Genomic DNA, 23,137 nt, shown 5'->3' on the forward strand with positions numbered 1-23,137 from the left:
AGAGCGGGCAGTGGACTTAGGACTACGAAAAGGGAGAGAATGAGGGGACACACCGCTCTCTCTCTCTGACATACGGCTCTGCAGAAACACTTGAGCTTCATGTGTTTTGCTTTCTAGTTATGTTTCTTAAGGATTTACTTTTTAAGTGTAAAATAATTGCACCACAATACTGAAATGCACAGGGAAACTGAAGGGAAGGGCACTTTTCTAGAGGTATAAGAAAAGATTTGATGCCAGAGAGGTTGAGGCACAATAAAGGAAGACTTTACAGAGAAAAATAAGAGAGTAACAGCTTATTAAAAGGCCTATGAAGTGGTTTTAAGAGTTTTGCATATTGCCTCTTTTTTTTAAGACAACGTCACCAAGGTGTATTTTATATGCCATAAAATTCACTCACTTTGAATGTGCAATTTTATGATTTTTAACAAATTTATGAAGCATGCAACCATTACCACAGTTTTAGACAGTTTCTGCCACCTCAGTAAGATCCCCATGTCTGCTTACAGCTCAGTCCCGCCCACAGCTGGGCCTCTAGCACTGCTGCTGCTGCTGCTAAGTCGCTTCAGTCGTGTCCAACTCTGTGTGACCCCACAGACGGCAGCCTATCAGGCTCCCCCGTCCCTGGGATTCTCCAGGCAAGAACACTGGAGTGGGCTGCCATTTCCTTATCCAATGCATGAAAATGAAAAGTTAAAGTGACGTCGCTCAGTCCTGTCCGAATCTTAGCGACCCCATGGACTGCAGCCCACCAGGCTCCTCCATCCATGGGATTTTCTAGGCAAGAGTACTGGAGTGGGGTGCCATTGCCTTCTCCACACAGTCACTCTTAATAGTTTCTTCCTCCAGATGGAAAAGTCTTAAGTCTAATGGCTCAGGAAAAAAAAAAAAAAAAGTGCCTACATTAAGAAACTACTAATTTTTCTAAATATTTAATTTCTGAAATCTAATGTTTCTACTAAGATGGAAATTGTAATTAATGGGCTTTCTCCCATTTTGGGTGAGGTGCAAACGCCAGTAGGTTATTTCTAGAAATGTCTCTCCTTCAATTCTCCAATCACACCATTTCCCCTTTTAGCGGACTCATGTTTAAAAAACACCTCCACTAGCTAACTGGTAGGACAGAACACTGTAGAAACCTTGAGAATATTAATTCTTGGTAAAAGGTCTGCATTTCTCCATTTTGTTTCTGAGAGGATACTTCAGATATTTTTTTCTGTCATTTTAATCTTCAGTTTTTGAAGGAATGTCTAGGACTCCAAATATTCATAACTATCTACAAACTGGTAACCTCAGCTCCCTCTGGGGTGGGTTTTCCCCGCGTGACTAAATTGTCCAAGTTGAAGGAAGCCCCTCTGCTCTGGGCCGTGGCCTGCTTGTCTTTGTTTTACCATCCTCGGAGTAGTCGAATCCTTCCGATGAACCTCGCTGGAAGGGGTATTAAACGGGTGTGCACTGTCACTTTGCTCTGGGTAAAGGTAGATGCTTACAGATAACTGCCTCTTCTGGATGGGATTTGCATCTCTTCTCTCCCAAACTGTAAAGTCTGTCCTCCTCCGCACAATCGTCCCTGGAGGCAGGTGAGGGAGGGGAAGGGGGAGGGTGGAGGACTCAGCCTCACTCCATGGTCAGACAGTAGGGATGGGAAAAGAGGAGAGGGCTCAGGGCATCGAGGCTGCATTGGGGCCTCATCAGGACAAGGAGGCAAGTGGGGGCGGGAGCCGAGAGAGAGAGAGAGAGAGAGAGAGAGAGAGAGAGAGAGACAGAGAGAGAGAGAGAGAGGATTCTTCCAAAGAGGTTTAAGAAAGAAGTTTGAGGAACAAACTAAAGATTTAAACTTATAACTCGGGAGAGTTTCAAAGAGGGTTAAGTGAGATGAAGCTTTTCACTCTTTTCCCAAGGGTGTTCACTCTTCTCAACTACCCTCTCATACCCTCTCATGTTCGAGGATAGTCACATGTGGAAACTGAACCCTGCTGATATTTCCCTCCCTCCTTTTGTCACGTTTCTTGATATTCCTTCTCGTCTTTGGTGTTTTACATTTCAGCCAAACCTTTACCTATTTTACAATACTTTATTTCTTATTTACCATGGTCACTATCTTACGGAGAAAAAAATAATAATGAACACAGATGCAAAAATCCTCAACAAAATACTAGCAGACTGACTCCAACAACACATTAAAAGGATCATACACCATGATTAAGTGGGATTTATTCAAGGAATACAAGGACTTTTCAACATCTGCAAATCACTGTGATATACTACACTGAAATTAAAGAATAAAAGCCATATGATCATCTCAGTAGATGCAAAAAAAGGCTTTTGATAATACTCAACATTTATTAATAATTACAAAAAAAAACCTCTTCATAAAGCAGGCATAGAGGGAATATAACTCAGCATAATAAAGGCCACATCTGACAAATCCACAGCTAACATCACACGCAACAGTGAAAAGCTGACAGCATTTTCTGTAAGATTTGGGGCAAGACAAGGATGCCCACTCTCACCACTTTTATTCAACATAGTTTTGGAAGTCCTAGCCACAGCAATCAGAGAAGAAAAAGAAATAAAAGGAATCCAAACTGGAAAATGAGATACCACATACAGAAAATCCTAAAGAGGCCACCAGAAAACTATTGGTGCTAATTAATGAAATTGGTAAAGTTGCAGGATACAAAATCAATGCACAAGAATCTGAGAAATGAATATTCATTTATCTGTGTGTATTTAATTCTATACACTTCCCTGTATTCATTAACACAGTCAAGATACTGGTAGACTGTATCAACGTCAACATCCTGGTTACAATATCATACAATAGTTTCCTAAGATATTAGCATTGGGGAAAACTGGTTACTGAGTAAAGAGTACACAGGATCTCTCTGTACTAATGATTACAACTGCATGGGAATCTATAATTCTCTCAATAAAGATTTAAATTAAGAAGGAAAGATCATTCAATACAGGCAGACATTCTCATGGAAGAACCCTGTGACAAGGGCAGTTTTAAGAACACGTTAGCAGAAGTGTGACTGTCAGAGAACAATTACAAGTGTGAAGTTTCATGAAAGTCCCCTTCTCATTCCTGAGAGGTTTTAATATTGATGACAGAAAAGACATTAACTCAAGATACATCCACACTTTGCCAAAAGGATACATCCACACTTTGCCAAAAGGATACATCCAATGCCCAGTAAGGACTAATTTGTGCTAAAGCTTTATTCTAAATTGTGTTATTTCTAAAAGGCTACTCTAGTCTTTGTAACTGGAAAAAGAACTCTAAGTTTAAGCACTTATTAAAAAGAAGGAAACTAATTATGTTTTATCACTCATCCATTTAACAAATCTTTACACAACACTTGCTGTGTGTCTAGAGGACCGGGCCAGGTAAAGTTTCTCCAGCACTACTGACTCCCTGCCACCTGTCCTTCAAGCTCCTTTCTAACAAGCTCCCAAGCAGCAGGGAATATTAGATAAACATAAAATGACACTAAATTTTTTTGTTTGTTTATTTTAAGCAGACGAGCATACAAACATGGCTGAAGAGCAGTCCTCGAGGATCAAGTGTCCAGCCAGTAGGGAGCAGTGATGAGCCTCTGCGTTTAGCTCCAGGTTCCTCAGAAGACTGGACATACCGTCTCCTGCCCCAGTGCCCACTGAGGCCTGGGCACTTGCTTCCTCCCTCCCTGTCACATCTCTCTCTTCAGGTCAGGAGATGCCTTCTTTTATGGCACTTGATCTATGAAGCTCACAGTCTGAGAAACCTCCCATTTGCTAAAGACTGTGACCCGGAGCATCTGTCCCACTAGCATGTTGACTACCTTGCGGGCCTGGAGCCTCCTCTGAAGGCACAGAGGCTTCTGGACAGAGAGCTGCTGATCAGCTAACATGTTTCAGTGAAAGATGGGGGCAAAATGGCAATTTGTCAGGTGCCCTCCAGGCAGATTTCATCGGTGTGTGATGCTGAACAGTGTACCACAGGGTTTTGGATTTGAGGAATCAATAAAGCACAAAAGACAAATGATGGCAAAATGCTGAAAATGACCATGAGTGTCAGCTTCTGATTCAATACAATTAATATCTAATGTGTTCTGGATTTGTCTGCATATGACTGAGTATTGTGACAAAGGTTATCCAAACAGAAGTTTAACTTTTATTTTCATAATGGTTATCATCACAGTAACTAAGCATTTTGATAAACTATAAAAATGCAAATAATGAACAATGAAAGGCATACACACACACACACACACACACACACACATCTCTTTTCTAGAACACTCCAAAATCAAATCCATGTGGAACAAAACAAGTGGGTCTTAAAACAAACCCCAAGAAGGTATAAAGACATCAGCTAGCTGTCTCTTCAAATCCTTTTTCAGGGTATAATCCCTTCAATTCCATGTAATCTGTAACATCTCCCTCAACAAATCCAAAATGACTTACACTTTGTAAAGCAGCTATGTGGCTGATTACAAAATTTCCTGTTGTAAATCTGTTTCACTATCCCTTTCAAATCAGATAAAGGGTTTCCTGGGTCACTCAGACAGCTTTCAGAATAGCTCAGCTGACATGTCTAGATCTCATGGAGGACGAAGCAGAACATGAGCTGTATAAACCCAGTGAGGATTACTTATCTGTTCCATACACTTTATCTTCCATTCGTTTAAGTGATTCTTTGATGTCAGTCACTAAATATTAATTCAGGAACTATGATTCTTACATAAACAAACCAAACAATTTTCCCTTTCAGGTATAAAACTATTAAAATGTTTTAATATATAAAAAAATAAGTTCAGTATGTTCACTCTAATCTTAGCAGAACCACATAAAAACTGAACTTACCACTTTTTTAAAATCATCTTCTGCTTCATCAAGTTTTCCTTGTTTGAGTAGTAAGTGACCTCTCTGTAATCTTGCCTAAAAAAGAAAAAAGAAAGAGTATATTGAGTATACTAAATTTTCTTTAAACCCAAAGAATAAAACTAAATGAGCTAATGAAATACTAATTTTTCTTATACCCACATCACTTGGCCCTCTGAGTATAATTCCTAGAACCAATGACTATTTATAAATTTTGTTAGAGTCTGCTTCCTTAAAAATATTTTTTACTATATCAAATAAATAAAATCTTGGACACGAATGCTCAAAGCAACAGCCAGAAAGTAGAAACAAGCCAAATTCCCATCAACTAATAAATTAAGAAGCAAACATGATGTGTCCATACAACAGAATATTATTCAGCCATAGAAAGAGATGAAGTACTGACGGATGCTACAGTGTTGATGAACCTCGAAAACGTGCCACTAAGTGAAAGATGTCAGACGCAAAAGGTGATGCATTGTATGACTCTGTTCACACGAAATATCCAAGATAGGCAAATCCATAGAGACAGAGAGAAGTGGTTGCCAAGGGCTAGGACAGAAATGGGAGGTGACAGCTAATGGGAACAGGGCTTCCTTGGGGCTAATAAAAATGTTCTGGAACTAGATAATAGTGATGTTTGCAGAACATTGTGAATATACTACAATAAAAGCTGCCAAACTATACACTTTAAGAAAGGGTGAATTTGATGATATGTGAGTTATATCTCACTTAAAAAGTATTTTAAGACATCATAATAACTTTTTGTAATTCTAATAAAACTTGTGTCACTTGGGACTTTACCAATCAAAGCTCTGGACATAGTTTTTGGTTTTTTCTTAACTCTTAACGCACATATTTACTCCACTATAACCAGAATAACAATGCCTCTTTAACATCCATCAGTCAACTCTGATATTCTGCTTCTAATGTGCTCAGTCCCATCTCTTCCAAGATTACCAACTCTCCGATGATGAACGTCTACCATAAGACAGAAACCACACCAACATTTGAGTAAGACATATATTACTTTCACAGCACATAAAAATTTCCCTAAATCCTTTGTTAAATGCATCAACACACATAAAAAGCAAAATTAAAGCCACTTCAACTGGCTAATAAATACTATAATACTAGGAAAATGAGCTACTTAACCTTTGTGGACAGTTATGCTTAGCTGGGTAAAGTAATAAACAAAATTTGACACTTGTGAATTCCATCTTAAAATAATACAATTATTCCAAACCAAACATTCACCCACATCTAATCAGTCATCTCAAATCCTTTCTGGATTACAGCAGGACACAAACACACAAATAAATGAACTGCCAAATTAATTTTGAGACAATATAATTGGGTGCTATTATTTTAAGCCATTACAGTGACCTGCCAACCGTCAAGATATCCTATTAGACCATAAATTCCTCCACTTCTGAAGCTTGAGTGTTGGCTCAGGGCAGGACTCTGTCTAATTAACACTGTATCTTCATCACAGACCACTATTTAATTGTGTTGCTCCCTCTTCTTTATTCTTCCCACTACGGCCTTAATTGAAACTGCCGTCAGTCACCTGACAGCCTGTTAATTCAACAGTTTCTCAATCAGCTCATTTCTCAGCCTGCACCCCATCCTCCACCCAGATACCTTTTAAACCACAGAGCTGACATCACTGCCGCACTTCTGGGCTTCTCTGGTGGCTCAGCTGGTAAAGAATCTGCCTGCAACACAGGAGATCCCTGTTGGATTCCTGGTTTGGCAAGATCCCCTGGAGAAGGGATAGGCTACCCACTGCAGTATTCCTGGCCTTTCCTGGTAGCTCAGATGGTAAAGAATCTGCCTGCAATGCTCCTGAAAATCACCTAATGTCCCACTCCATTGTGCCTCCTTCACACATACCTGTGATTCTGAGGACTGAATTTCTCTTGCTGCCCAGTCCACTACATCACAGTGGCTTTGTACACCCTCCAGCTATGCCTAGCATGCCAATTTTCACCTTAAGAAACAAATTACCTCTTCCAAGTTTCCTTAAGTTTTCCTTTTAAGAAAGTTTAGGTGCACTTACTGCAGTGAAATCCATCTTCAATTCAATCACTTTAGTTAAATCAGGAAGTGCTGCTTTTGATTTGCCCATAGCTAAAAAGACAGTAGCTCTCCGATAGTAAGCAATATAGTTATCAGGGTCACCATCTGAAAATCAAAATAATAAATATTAACTTGCAGTACTTTATTCAAAAAAACCAAATCACCTTAACAGTATTAAAGCTTGCACTTCTACTAAGAAAAGCATTAAGAAAAGAACTTCTTCATCAATACTGGGTCATTTTGCCTAATAAGATCACTGCAAATAAATCCAGAACTGGGGTTCAACCAACTGTAGCCTCTGAGCCAAAAACAAGCCACAGACTAAGTTAAGAATATTTTTCACACTTTAAAGAGCTGTCCAAAAAATAGAAAAATATAGACACTATATAGCTGCAAAGCCTGAAATATTTATTATCTGGCCCCTTAGGGGAAATGTTTCCCAACTTCTGATCTAGAATGTTAACTATATTCAACTCAACTTTTATAAGTATGCAATTATGCTTGTTGAAATTTTCTTAAGTGAAATACTGATTGAGAATATGGACTCTACACTTATTCACAGGATTTTAGAATATTATAGACTCCCAGTTACAATGATACACTGAATGTGCAATCCTTGCTCTTTCGCAAACTCCAACTAAAATGGCAGTGAAGAAATAAGGGTATGGACCACAGGATGAAGGAGAATGGACAGGAGAGTGAGCCCAGAGAGCAAGGTGAGAGTCAGTAACATCTGAAAGAAGGCAAGCAGCCAGCAAGGAAAAAGGAAAGGAAGGGAAAGGGAAGGAAAGGGAGGAGAAAGAAAGAGAAGAAGGGAGGGGTGGGGGGAGGGAAAAAGGGAGCAAAGAAAGAAAGGCGGAAGGTATGAGCGAGGACGTGGAGATGGGAGCCCTTGTGCCCTGTAAGAGGGAATGTGAAACAGCGCAGCCGCTGTGGACAAGAGCACAGACGGTCCTCAAAAACCACACACAAAACTACCACATGAAGCGACAACCCCGTTTCCAGGTGTACCTATTCATAAGAAAGGAAAGCTGACTGCCAAGACGTGGACGCAATCTAAGTGCCCATCAACAGATGATGGGCACAGAAGATGTGGTGTGAAAAACAACGAAATCTTGCCATTTGCAGCAACATGGATGGACTGGGAGGCCATCAGGCTGAGCAAAGTGAGTCAGACAGAGAAAGACAAATACCGTATAATATCACTTATATACGGAACCTTTAAAAATACAACGAACTCGTTATAACTAGACTCACTGATACAAAGAACAAGCTAACGGTTACCAGCGGGAAGAGGGAATATGGGAGGGGCAATACAGAGGTAGGGGACCAAGCGGTACAAACTATTAAGGTATAACCCTGAAGAAAAAGAATGGAAAGCTGGTAACTGTATATCCAGAGCAGCATTATTCACAGCAGCCCAACAGAGGAAACAAGCTAAATGCCCACAGGCGGGCGAGTGGACAAATGAAATGCGGCATGTACAGACAATGGAGTATGAATCGGCCTTCAAAAAGCAATCGAATTCTGACAAATGCTACAATATGAATGAGGCCTGAAGACACTCTCCTAAGTGGAATAAACCAGACACAAAAGACAAACAGTGTACGTTTCCACTTCTATGAGGTACCGAGAGTAGTCAAAGTTTTAAAGACGGACACTAGAGTGCTGGCTGGCCAGGCCTGAGAAGAGAAGGGGGTCAGAAATGGGAAACAGCTGCATAACGGGCACCGCTTCACTCTGACACGATGAACAAGTTCCGGAGATGGCTGGCGGTGGTGGCTGCACCACAATGCCAATGCGCTTCACGCCACTGAACCACAGGCTTAAAAACGGCTACAACGGGGAACTCTGATTTGTATTTCACTACGACAAAAAAGTGAAAGAATGAGGCAGCCAGGGAAAAACATGGTCAAATGTTTTTATGCAGAAAAAACTTCAGAGAAGATTATGGGTGAGAAAGTTTTTTATTATGTATTTGATATCCCCATATAAAAAGTCTATATAAAATTTGAGGGGGGGCATTCACTTTCCCTTATTTTACTATTCAGTTTTTAGGTATTTTAAGATATGAAATGGGATTGGAAGCCCAATTTATAACACTGAACCTATTAAAAACAAGGAATCAAATATCAATGGCCCAACATATGAATCAAGGTTCAATGTGCTCAGGGATACAGGGACACTCAAACGGCAAATCAAAACAGCCTTTCCTGGTTCTTCATCTTAAAATACTATCAGTTCCCAGAACCCGTGCCCATTTCTGTATCACTATACATGAAGGAGCAGCTCAACAAGAACTGGTTTAAGCAACATGCTTAGTTTCTCACGTTATAAGATTTGATAACATTGAAAATAATAACTTGCCCTATTATCCATCCAGAGACAACACAGTTCATTATTTAAATAATATGCAAGCCTACATATGGAAGTATTAGACTTCATTCGAAAACATGGCAAAGTGTTTTACTAGTTTATTCAAAATTTGAATATGAGAAATGAAAGTCTAATCCTAAAACTGTCAAACAATTCAAATATGAGAAAATTAGCCCTGATAAAGAAAAATACAACTGCTATCTGGAGAAAAACATCAGAAAGCCAATTACAAATGACGCTGTAAACGGGGGCAGCGGGAGGCAGAAAGAACACCACCTCTGCGGAGGTACAAAAAAGTTTTCATTCCTTAGCAGTGAAATGTGTATATTACCATATGTGAAACAGATCAGCAGTCCAAGTTCAACATATGAAACAGGGCACTCAAAGCCGGTGCACTGGGATGACCCAGAGGGATGGGGTGCGGAGGGAGGTGCCAGGGGGTTCAGGATAGGGGACACATGTACACCCGTGGTTGATTCATGTCACTATATGGCAAAAACCACCACAATATTGTAAAGTAATTGGCCTCCAATTTAAATTAATTAATTAAAAAAAACTTTTCATTCTTGCTCTCAGCTAACCCAACTCTGTCCCTTCATTCATTCAAACTTTTACTCAGCCCCACCAGAGACTAAAATAGTAATAATAATAACAACAGTAAAACAGTGCCTATCCTTAAGAAGTTTACAGTCTTCTGCCCTGGATTGTGACCTTCGGCAAGTCACTAAAATATCCTTTGCTCCCTTTTGAGTAAATGTCAAAAGGAATGTTCATCCCCTTTTCACAAGTTTAAATTCAATGAGAGAGCATCACAATATGTTTAAGTACCAAATGAATGCACCCATGGATTTAGTAAAATTATGTTAAGTGCGATACTGGTTTTCTTACCAAGCAGTTGAAGAAATCTATCATTTCATTCATGTCTATCATTAAATCCACCACTTTGGACATTCATTCATGCCAGATATACCTAAGACATTCTGCAAGGTCTACCGAAGAAATGTTTCAGCCCCTAGTGTCACTGTCCACGTTAAGACCATGCTGCAGAGATAAGAGGCAGGGCATCCTCACTGCAGGAGCCTGCACTGCGCTTTCTTAAGGATAAAATCTCGAAACAAAACCTGTGTCTGACTACTCCATAAAACTGAAACAGAGGCGAAACCTCCCTGGTGGTCCAGTGGTTAAGAATCGGGCTTTCAATGCACAGGATGTGGGTCTGACCCCTCATCGGGAAATTAAGATCCCATATGTCACAGAGCAACTAAGGCTGTGGGCCCAGTGAAGACCCCATGTGTCCCCAGCTGAGACCTGATGCAGCCAAATCAATCAATAAATATTTTTTAAGTGAAATAGATGCAACTGTTTCAGAAGACTATTTAAAAAGTGACACCAACACTCTTCGTAAATAACGGTTTCCAACCCAAACAGTTCCAAATCTTAAAACTCCTGCCAAAAAATATCTATATGCCAGATGCAAAAACCACATCACCAACAGAGCTGTACTACAGTTAGCTGTGCTGCTACTGAGTTTTAATACATAAACATTTTTCTGTGTAAAAATGCATTTATAAAATACACCATGCATAAGTAATTTTCAAAATGTAAACCACATAATTTCTCAAAAATGAAAATGAGAAAAGGATGCCACAACCATAAATACTGTCAGCTATAACATTATAACAAAAAATGATGCATTGATACACCTGATGCCACTACCCAAATTATACAAACTCTAACATCAATTTCTAATCATAAGAAAAGTTGAAAAGATAAAGTACATTATGAAATTTAGAAGTCTGGAAGCATAAACATTTAATGAATTTTTTTATAAAGTCAGTTTAAAGCAATGTACTAAATTATGGGTGATATTTTAGAACTATGGACAGAGGTTTCTGACACTGTACAGGAGGCAGTGATCAAGACCATACCCAAGAAAAAGAAATGCAAAAAGGCAAAATGGTTGTCTGAGGAGGGCTTACAAATAGCTGTGAAATGAAGAGAAGCACAAGGCAAAGGAGAAAAGGAAAGATATACTCATTTGAATGCAGAGTTCTAAAGAATAGCAAGGAGAGATAAGAAAGCCTTCTTCAGGGATCAGTGCAAAGAAATAGAGGAAAACAACAGAATGGGAAAGACCAGAGATCTTAAGATCTCTTCAAGAAAATTAGAGATACCAAGGTAACATTTCATGCAAAGATGGGCTCAATAAAGGACAGAAATGGTAGGGACCTAACAGAAGCAGAAGATATTAAGAAGAGGTGGCAAGAATACACAGAACTATATAAAAAAGATCTTCATGACTAAGATAACCATGATGGTGTGATCACTCACCTAGAGCCAGACATCCTGGAATGCGAAATCAAGCGGGCCTTAGGAAGCATCACTACAAACAAACCTGCTGCTACTGCTGCTAAGTTGCTTCAGTCGTGTCCGACTCTGTGCGACCCCGGAGACAGCAGCCCACCAGGCTCCGCCATCCCTGAGATTCTCCAGGCAAGAAGACTGGAGTGGGTTGCCATTTCCTTCTCCAATGCATGAAAGTGGAAAGTCAAAGTGAAGTCGCTCAGTTGTGTACGACTCTTAGCGACCCCATGGACTGCAGCCCACCATGCTGCTCCTTCCATGGGATTTTCCAGGCAAGAGTACTGGAGTGGGGTGCCATTGCCTTCTCCACAAACAAAGCTAGTGGAGGTGATAGAATTCCAGTTGAGCTACTTCAAATCCTAAAAGATGAAGCTGTGAAAGTGCTGCACTCAGTATGTCAGCAAATTTGGAAAACTCAGCAGTGGCCACAGGACTGGAAAAGGTCAGTTTTCATGCCAACCCCAAAGAAAGGCAATGCCAAAGAATGCTCAAACTACTGCACAACTGCACTCCTCCCACATGCTAGCAAAGTAATGCTCAAAATTCTCCAAGCCAGGCTTCAACAGTACGTGAACCATGAACTTCCAGATGTTCAAGCTGAACTTTCAGGTGTTCAAGATGTTCAAGGCAGAGAGACCAAAGATCAAATTGCCAACATCTGTTGGATCATCGAAAAAGCAAGACAGTTCAATAAAAACATCTACTTCTGCTTTATTGACTATGCCAAAGCCTTTGACTGTGTGGATCACGACGAACTGTGGAAAATTCTTAAAGTGATGGGAATACCAGACCACTTGACCTGCCTCCTGAGAAATCTGTATGCAGGTCAAGAAGCAACAGTTACAACCGGACATGGAACAACAGACTGGTTCCAAATCGGGAAAGGAGTATGTTAAGGCTGTATATTGTCACCCTGCTTATTTAACTTGTATGCAGAGTACACAATGAGAAACACTGGGCTGAATAAAGCACAAGCTGGAATTAAGATTGCTGGGAGAAATATCAATAACCTCAGATATGCAGATGACACCACCCTTATGGCAGAAAGTGAAGATGAACTAAAGAGCCTCTTGACCAAAGTGAAAGAGGAGAGTGAAAAAGTTGGCTTAAAACTCAACATTCAAAACTAAGATCATGGCATCTGGTCCCATCACTTCATAGAAAATTGATGGGAAACAATGGAAACAATGACAGACTTTATTTTCTCCAAAATCACTGCAGCCATGAAATCAAAAGATGTTTGCTCCTTGGAAGAAAAGCTATGGCCAACCTAGACAGCATTTTAAAAAGCAGAGACATTACTTTGCAAGGCTATGGTTTTTCCAGTAGTCATGTATGGATGTGAGAGTTGGACTACAAAGAAAGCTGAGCGCCGAAGAATTGATGCTTTTGAACCGTGGTGATGGAGAAGACTCTTGAGAGTCCCTTGGACTGCAAGGAGATCCAATCAGTCCATCCTAAAGGAGATCAGTCCTGAGTGTTCATTGGAAGGACTGATGCTGAAACTCCACTACTTTGGCCACCTGATGCAAAGAACTGACTCATTTGAAAAGACCCTGAGGCTGGGAAAGATTGGAGGTCAGAGGACAAGAGGACAACAGAGGATGAGTTGGTTGGATGGCATCACTGACTCAGTAGACATGATTCCGAGTAAGAAGCTGGTGATGGACAGGGAAGCCTGGCATGCTGCAGTCCATGGGGTCACAAAGAGTCGGACACGACTGAGTAACTAAACTGAACTAAAATTATGGGTGGTATTTTACCACACACACACAATAAAAACTGTGCCTTTTACAGTGGCACAGCTCTTCAATCTTTTGATCTACAACAGTAACTGCACAACTTGCTGGTCTAAAAGTCAGGAGACCCAGACTAACTCACTGTTTGCAAGAGACTCTCACTAACCCCCTGGTTATCTGAAGCAGTGAACATGGCCACACTAAATCTGATGTTTGATAAATAAGATACCTGAAATAGAAGACCTACAGCTCTTTTCTCATAAACAAACACCTCTTAAAAAGATTCAACAGGCCATGATACCACATCACCCCATCCCAATCTACTATATATTCCCATCAACTATAATTTAAACTCTATTTTCTACGGTTAATTATAAAACATCAGTGTTTTATATAAACTAAAATGATGATTGTCTCAAAACATACAGGTCTTCCTCAAATTATGGGAAGTGTACCATTTGAGAATCACTGCTACTTGCCACATTACCATGAAGAGGACATTTCTATTCAAATTCTGAATGCATTAGCAGTGTCTCACTTTCTCCCTTTCTGAATTTCACAAATAAATTACCATGTTTTAGTGTTACTAATTTATGTCTTTCAGTGTAGACAATAAGTATTTTATTGGGTATTTTTGGGGAAGAGCCATCTGTGGAATCCTTGTAGGGTAGTGAAGCTAAAGAAAAATAGGCAGTCATTTTAAACGACATTAACAATACGCCATGGCCCTTAATGTTCCAATTTTTTTGTGAGATTAATGAAAGCAAATAATAAAGTACAAAATGAGTAGATGTACATGTTTCTGCAACTATTCTCACAGTAGCAAGAAAGAATATTTTTTTAAGACTTGCATTATCTAAGGCAGTAGCTGTCACGCTGCAGCACTGGAGACAACTCAGATCAGCGGGGAAGTGTGGGCTTGGGAGACCTGGCCACACAGCACAGGCCGCCAGCGAAAAGGAACCAGTGCGAACGGCCATGCCAACCACCTGTGACTTCCCAAGGCCAGCTCATCATCAAAAGTGCACATAATTAAGAAAACCCTATTAACATACTAACTCTGTCTTTAGAAAAGTCTTAATTTTCAAAGACACAATATTTCTATATACCTTACACATGTGATCATCCCCTATTTTCAAAGAAATCTTTATACACAGTTCTCTCATCTAGTCTTCACAGAATGCCCTTTTTGAGTGGCAGGGTAAAAACTGCTGGGAACATGCAGGTCACTTCTAATTTAAGCCTGCATTTTCTTACATAACTTCACCAATGTCACAGAATTATCAAGTGGCAAAGCTATGATTAAAATCTGGGTTTCCTATTATTCCAGAGAGTTAGTAACATCAGTAATAAAAATCTAAGAAGCATGAAGAAAAACATCATCACCAAGCCAAAACCTAACTACTTCTTGCTTATACAGTAAATTACAATAGAATAATTCTTTCAGTGAGCAGAACTGTATCTGACTAAAATTACATCACTCCTTACTCTGCAGGTTGACTTGTCACTCTTAAGCATCCCAAATAAAGGTGAGACCATGTAAGTAAATTAAAAAGGAATGAAGAGTATCAATGTCAAAAAGCTGATACAGTGACTCATAAGAAAACCCTTAAGACCTCATTCACACCCTATTAACATGTATTCTGGTCATCTCATCTCTCACAGTCCTGTAAGATTAAACTGTCTACAAAGACAGTTGATGCTCCAGGCAGACACAAGCAAGCAATAAAAAGTAACAGATTAAGGGGCAGAGGGAGTCTGCCCAACAATGAACAGGCAATGAACTGCAGGATTCCCCCAAAGACCTCCAAGTAACTATTACATCATTGCTCTCAAATCTTCAAGAAAATTAAACTGTTATTCAGTGAAATCTGTTTCAGAAGGCAGAAAAATATATACAGTACCTCCGTACCTGCAGGTTCTGCAACCACAGATATAAATATCTGGGAAAAAATTTTCTCAGAGCTATTCACAGCTATTCACAGAGCATCTGCATTACATTTACATAGTATTTGCACTATATTATAAGTAACCTAGGGATGATTCAAGTATACAGGAGGATGTGTGTAGATTACATCCAAATACTACATCATTTTATATGAGGGACTTGAGTATCCACAGATCTTGGCATCCAAGGGGGTCCTGGAAGCAATCCCCTGAGGCTATCTAGGGATGACTATTAAGTCTCGATTACATTGAAAATTTTCTCATGTTCAGTCAGTTCAGTTGCTCAGTCGTGTCCAACTCTTTGCGACCCCATGAATTGCAGCACGCCAGACCTCCCTGTCCATCACCAACTCCCAGAGTTCACTCAGACTCACGTCCGTCGGGTCTGGGATGCCATCCAGCCATCTCATCCTCGGTCATCCCCTTCTCCTCCTGCCCCCAATCCCTCCCAGCATCAGGGTCTTTTCCAATGAGTCAACTCTTCGCATGAGATGGCCAAAGTACTGGAGTTTCAGCTTTAGCATCATTCCCTCCAAAGAAATCCCAGGGCTGATCTCCTTTAGAATGGACTGGTTGGATCTCCTTGCAGTCCAAGGGACTCTCAAGTGTTGTGTATTTACTTTATTAATCTATTTCACCCAGAATCCTGTAAACATTTTAAAATACTTTACTTAAACCATAAATACTATTTATTTTAAACGTTATCCCAAGAAAGAGCTACAAATCAGAATTCACAAGACGGCCACTGCGTGTCTTGACTCCAAGATACAAACCTACTGCAGCATGAAACTGAGATAAAGCGTCCGCGAGCTGTCCAGCTGCGAGGAGCTTCTTGCCCAATTCGAGATGTTTCTCAACATCTGCATTTACTCCACATTCAGCACCTAAAAACAAACAAACAAAAAAATAACAAATTAACTTTCCATGAACCACAAGTGAACTCTCACGAATACAAAGTTAAAAATATAGTTGTCTGCTTCAGTTATCTACTCAGATGAAAAAAGTCACAGGAGCTGAAAAGTGAGCTAAAGAAAGCAACAATCAAGTACAAGGCTTCATTTTACAGTGTATAAGCCACCCGAAAATATACCTGTATTAACCTCATCAGTCCAAAGAACATACCTACTCTACAAAATACAAGGAAAATTGGGTAACACAGTAAGGAGCAAAAATACTTAAACTTTTTTGGGCAACAACAACAAAATTAGAACTGCTTTGTTTAACTAGAATCTCACTTTAATGAATATTAGAATCCACTATAATAATCAAGAACTTATTGAGCAACTACAGGGCACCAGGCACTGTTCTACATATTTGGGATAAGTGAGCGAAACAAACAAAAACCTCAGTCACTCGTGGCAGCTGACATTACAGCAGTAGGAATCAGACCTAAGTAAGGGAGGTAAAAAGGAGAGCTGCCTGGGTGGAGGGTCAGGAGCAGTGGGGCTTTCAGTGTTAAACAAGGTGGTCAAGGGCCTCTCTGAGCAAAGACCTGCCTGAAGAAAGTGAGGACTCACCATGCAGGTATCTAGCTAGGAGAAGTTTGCCAAGAAGGACGACCACCTAGTGTGAAGGCCTGGGGTCAGGTGCCTACCAGATTAGGTTCCAGAAACAGCAGGGAGGGCTGGATGACCACCACAGAGCCAACGAGGGAGATGACAAATGAGATGGGGTCAGAGTAGTAGAGGCGCCTGACTATGTTCAGCTTTGGTTTCACTCTGAGCAAAATGGGGACCTACTGGGCAGCTGGGAGTAGACAGCATCATCTGACCGACAGGCCGATAATCAACCGACGTGCCGCCTCTCGGCTCCACATCCGTCCTCCAGTACGGACTGTAATAATGGACTGGGGTGGGTAAGCATTTCTCTTTACACTGAGCACATGTTGGGCTTTGACAGTAAAGGGCGCCGAAGGAAGCTCCCCTCCTGGTTCCTGTGGCTGCCGTTTCTTTCTTCTGGCCCCTGCCGCGTGGCGTGCAGGGGGCCCACCTCCAGAGGGGCCCTGTCCTAGCCACGCATTCAGGGTCCAGTCCCTCGGCCACCTGGAGCCTCGGTCACACACGACTGCCCACGAGGACACCACACACCTGAGAAGGTGGCTTCTTGCTTCCCCAGCTGCTGTGGACCAGCTCTAGCCCTGGCAACTCAGCAAACTTTTCTATTAACAAATGGGCTGCAACTGCACTGTCTCCAATGAGGTCTGCACTCCAGCCTTGGGGAGGGGACCCCTCCAGGCTGGCCCTTCCCTGGGGACTGCCTCTCGGTCCTGGACTATCCTGCAGAGCTCCTTTGACACCACTGCAGTCGCCCTCCTTCATAACAGTTCTTCACATTAAACTTCCTCTTTTAAAATAACCACGAGGTTTCTGTCTCCTGAAGAGAACCAGACTTTCATACACAATTGGTATCGGGAGTGATTCCAAGACACAGAGCCACAAAAATGGGATTTAAGGATTGGTTTGGTCATGCCCTTGAGCTTGAGCGCTGTTGCTGAATTCTGTGTCAATGAGAAATGAGTCAGTAATTTATAGCAGGTATAGAATTAATTAATGAAGATATCATTTGCAGTTGACATGCCACAAACTGAGGCACATGGCTGGGAAACCCACGTGGCTGCTGCACTTGACCATAATGGCAGTACTGATGAAAATACAGACTGTGGGGTGACTCCTTGGAGCACACCAGAGTACTTAAAGAGGGAAGAAAAGCTCAGGGATAACTCCTAGCTGAGAGAGTCCACGGTAGCCCCTAAAACAAACTCTTCATTTTTTGTAGCCATAGAGATGATTTAGCTGGAAATCAAACACAAAATTTAATTTTCAGGATCACTAGATTAAAACAATAGTTGAATTCAGAGTCTCTCCAAGTCTCTCCTAAGGTATCTAGAACATTAGTAAAGAAGGGGACCCTCAAACTTAAAATGGAGACATCTGGTTGTAACCTACATGAAATGGACCAATTTAACCTCCAAGTCCTTCTGAGCCTGCCTTACCCATAGAAGCAGCTTGCCATCCACCGTCAGTGCACCCAGCCTTCCACCGCTTAAAATTCCAAGGACAACCACTCAGGGCAGAAGCCAGGAAAGGGGATGCTCACTCAGACACACCTAACCACTCCGGATGTCACCAGGCAGGTATATGTACTGTGACCTGAAGAAAACAATTTACTACTTAATGCTCTGTCGTTACCTACGTGGGAAGGGGATCTAAAAAGATGGGATATATGTATAACTGAGTCACTCTGATGTAGAACAGAAACTAACAACATTGTAAAGCAAAGATACTCCAATACAAAATTGTTTAAAAAAAAAGAAAGAAAAAATATTTTATACACCGAAAGAATTGCCAAGACTTTGCTGATAAACTAGCAGAAACTCATGGAACATGCGTGAGAATGGATTGTAAAGGTTTAGATTAAGAAGAGTAGAATATAATACTGTATCTGGTTTCATTAACTGATGTGTGCCCACCTTCTAGAATAGAGGTCAGCAAACTGCTTCTGTAAATAAAATTCTACTGGAACACAGTCACGCCCCTTCACTGTACCTGGCTTAATGCTGCTTTCATGCTATAATGCAAAGTTGAGTAGTTTCAACAAAAACCACATAGCCCACCAAACTTAAAGACAACTATAATATATTGAGAAAAGTCTTCTGTCAAAATTATCTTAAATTTTTCTCAGTACTTACAGTTAAAAGTCTCAGTTACATGGAAAATCCTTATATTGGCTAATATGCATTGAACATTATGCATTTATTAACCTATTTCAACCAGAATTGGTCAATATTTTTAAATTTTATTTAAACAGCAAATAATATTTATTTTAAATTCTATCCCCAAAAGGGATTATACAATTAGAATTCACTAAGATGGCTGCTGAGTGTTTTGGTTCCAAGATACAAACCTCTCGCAGCATGAAGCTGAGATAAAGCAGCAGCGAGCTGCCCAGCTGCAGGGAGTTTCTGATCAAGGAGAAATGGGCTCTGCTGCAACGGTGGCAAAGAGGGGTACCCCTGGACCCTAGGGAACTCTCTGGGGCCTTAGTCCTTCTGTGACTAAAGATTAATTTAAAACTATAGCAACCAAAAAACAGGGCAATTGAGCACTCAGACCCTTCAGAAATGAGGGTTTCAGCTACACCATCAGGTGAAGAAGCCAGAGGAGCGGAGGTTCCAGCAGAAGGCACGAGAAGTATGGGACAGGAAGTTAACAAAGGATGCCATATATATCAACTATGACCTCATGACTAATTACAGACTCAAGACTGCAGTGGCTTTGTACATGTTCTCTCTGCTTGTTTATATGCATCTGTTTATTTGTATATATATAGTCAAGCCTCACAATTCAGATTGTGTCTCAGAATTTGCCCACTCACTAAAATTAATTTGTAACCCCCTAAAACTCATTTGTAATCTCCAAACTAATATTCAAGGCCCCCTGGCGGTCATTTGAGGACATGTGTATGTGCAGAATGGGGACATACTTGGGACAGTTGAAGAGCATGTTCTGAGCTGAAGTCAAACAAGGGGATTCTCCTTCTTCCTGTGTCACCTCTCATGTTATAAACAAGTGTTCTCTATGATTTTTTTTCCTTCTTCTTCATTGATTTCACTGTTTAAAACTGGCCCCCAAGCACAGTACTTCCCAATGTTCCTAAACGCAAGAGACCGTACTGGGCCTTTCAAAAAAAGACGTTTGGGGAATTCCCTAGTCGTCCAGTGGTTAAGGCTCTGAGCTTCCACTGTCAGGGATGTGGGTTCAATCCCTCCCTGGCAGGGGAACTAAGGTCCTGCAAGCTGTTCAGTGCAAGCAAAACACTTTCAAGAAAAGAAAACATGTTTGCCAAACAAGCTTCATTCAGACATGAATGATAACGCTGCTGCCATGAATTCAATGTTAGCCAATTATATTAAACAAGGTATTTTTAAACAGAACGTCACACAAAACAAGGTTAGGTTTTGATCGGTTGACAAACATGTAGTGACCTGAGGCCTTGCAGGATCCTAAGCCCAAACTTTCTCCCACATGCAGTGGTTCAATATTTGCCAATTCAACATTCATAATGACATACGGAGTATAACCACCATGAATAAAGAGAATCAACTGTACTAACCAGATTTTGTCCAGTTTCCATTTTTATTTTATTTACAAGCTGTTGAAATTAACTTTACAATTTAGTTTTTCTATAACTAAGTACCAAACAGGACAGTGGTAATGCACACAGTGACTGTTGAAAACATATCTTCTCAACCAGGATACAGGTGAGCGTTTCTTCACTTACAAGAAGAGCTGCACCTTGTTAGGTAGAAGATAGACTCTTTTTGTTGTTCTACAGTTCAAATGCATAGAGAAGGTGCATATGGAAGCTAAATGCCACAGCATTTCTCTTTCACAATGAACGTGATGTTAAGCTTTTCAGTGTGCTAAGAAGCCACTGCAGGGAAAACAGTCTGAACAGTCATCACTTGAGAGGGTGGGAGACAGGACTGGGAAGGAGCAGAAAGAAGTCTCTGGGGTGCTGAGAGTGTTCCAGCCTTGACGGAGGCGAGGGTTACACGAACACATGCAGTTAGCAAAATCCAGCAAATATGTACTTTACAATGGACATTTTATCATATACAAATTTTACCCCTGCAAAAAACAAACACTAATGATACACATGTTAAAGTATTTGGGGACAAGTGCACTGATGTTATTTTGAAAATTATTTTTTCAAAAGGATTAATGGATAGAAAAATGCCCAAATAGATATGCATTAAAAACATGTGTAGTAATTACATTAATAGTAGAATTTAGGTGATAGGTACAGGACTGTACACAATAAAATTGTTTCAACTTCGCAACATGTTTAATAATAAAATGTTGGAAAAGCATACGACACAGTGTTAGGATGGAATGAATACACAAAGGGCTCTGAGAGGGCACAAGCAGACAAAGGCACCTAGCGCCTACAGTTAAAACCAAATAAAATTTAAAATTCAATTTGTCAGTCTCACTACTCACAGCATAAATGCCGCTTAGCTAATGGCGAGTGTGTGGGACAGTAAGGGTGATAGAGAACATTTCCCAGCATCACAGAAAGTTCTCCTGGACAGTGCTGGGTTGGGGGGACACGGTGTTCCCGGAGGTCTCCCCTGAAGGACAAGTGAGAAGGATGGACCTATGTACCAAGCCTGAAGAGGGAATCCAGCATTCCAAACACAAAGAACATCGTATCTTTACAAAAGCCAAGAACTCAAGATTAATGAGGCTTTCAAGAACTCAAAGTCCAGTACTGCAGCCAGCTCTCCTCTCCACCATGCCTTCGTTACTGAGTGGGTCTTTCTCACTACTTTCTCTTACTTTCTCTGCTAGAAGATGCCAGTAAACAGCCAGAAGGAAAGAGGGAAATCAATAAAGTCCCAGTGACAGTAACTCAGGTAACATGATGCTGACTAGACCATGGAGTACCAGCAGCGGAAACAGAAACAGACTGCGGAGAAAAAATACAAGAGAGGAAAAGGCTACCCGCGACTTAGGTCAACTGTCTGGACAGGGGCCAAGTGAAGAAAGAGGAGTCCAGGAAGACAGCCAGAGCAACCTATCTTAACAACTGCCTGCCATTCCAATCATCAAAAGCTAGTGAATTTCTGATTTCACCTAATACAGCCAAAAGCCAAATGAAATACACTTTACCTTATTCTTCACCCTACTAAACAAGGTAGCTTTTCATATGCCCAGTCTGCATTTTCTGGGTTTCTGTGTAGTGTTTTATTACACTAGTTGCCTGCTGGAGCCCTCTAAATAAGGAAGGAAGGAAGAAGGAAAAAAAGAGAAGGAAGGAGGAAACCTTAGATTGGTGGTCTCAAAAACTCAGGGTCCTAAAGCTATAATTCAAAGAGATAAAATGTACCCCTATGTTTACAGCAGCACTAATCACAATAACCAAGACATGGAAACAGTCTAAATCTCCCTCGACAGATGAGCGGATAAAGAAGAAGTGGTCCATACACACGATGGAGCACTGCTCAGCCATGAAAAAGGATGGACTAATGCCGTCTGCAGCAGCATGCATGGACCTAGAGATTATCAAACTAAGTGCAGTCAGTCAGAAAGACAAATACCATACACTCAAATGTAGAACCTAAAATACGACACAAATGAACAACAGACTCACAGGGATAGAGAGCAGACTTGCAGTTGCGAAGGGGGACAGATGGCCTGGAATTCTGCGATTACCATTTTATATATAAAATGGATAAACAAAGAGGCCCACTGTGTATCACAGAGGACTATATTCAATATCTTGTGATAAACCATAAAAGCATATGAAAAAGAATGTGTATTTATACAAATATATGTATGTATGACTGGCTCGCTGGGCTGTAGAGCAGAAACTAATACAATATTGTAAATCAAGTATACTTCAATACAATAAATTAAAAGAAAAAACAAAACTCGGGGTCCTACAAAGTCCTATTTGTTTGGGGGCAATAATGTAAAATTGTCTAACATATTTAAGAGTATGTGGATATAATCTGGAGAAATTAGTTGGGGGTTTTCAATGAACTAGGAAAGCATTATTATTTTTCCCATTTAAAATGAAGACACAGGCTCCTAACCTGTATCTTCAGAAAAAGTCAGTATGCCATATAGATTTAGAAACTGATTATATTCAGAATGTGAGAGTCAACTGTAGTTTCACCTAATTCCATATCATAGCCAAAAATACAACCTGCTTTTCATAATGAAGATTATGGAAATTAACGTTTTACTTAACAGACG

General features: G+C 40.6%; 1 protein-coding gene across 2 annotated transcripts in view; it reads right to left on the reverse strand.

Moving 5' to 3' along the window:
* Nucleotides 1-23,137, reverse strand: part of DNAJC3 (DnaJ heat shock protein family (Hsp40) member C3) — a 62,318-nt gene that overhangs the window by 25,291 nt on the left and 13,890 nt on the right. Inside the window, exons 1-4 of one of the 2 annotated variants that reach the window (XM_018056436.1) lie at nucleotides 18,367-18,385; nucleotides 16,148-16,258; nucleotides 6,929-7,053; nucleotides 4,849-4,923 (exon numbers count right to left, since the gene is read on the reverse strand). In XM_018056436.1, the coding sequence (XP_017911925.1) occupies nucleotides 4,849-4,923; nucleotides 6,929-7,053; nucleotides 16,148-16,258; nucleotides 18,367-18,370 (315 nt within the window). In that variant the 5' untranslated portion in view covers nucleotides 18,371-18,385. Of the gene's footprint in view, nucleotides 1-4,848; nucleotides 4,924-6,928; nucleotides 7,054-16,147; nucleotides 16,259-18,366; nucleotides 18,386-23,137 lie in introns of those variants that run through there. The other variant, XM_018056435.1, reaches the window with a different exon arrangement.

This window comes from Capra hircus, chromosome 12 (assembly GCF_001704415.2).
Source record: "Capra hircus breed San Clemente chromosome 12, ASM170441v1, whole genome shotgun sequence".
In the NCBI taxonomy this organism is placed as follows: Eukaryota; Metazoa; Chordata; class Mammalia; order Artiodactyla; family Bovidae; genus Capra; species Capra hircus.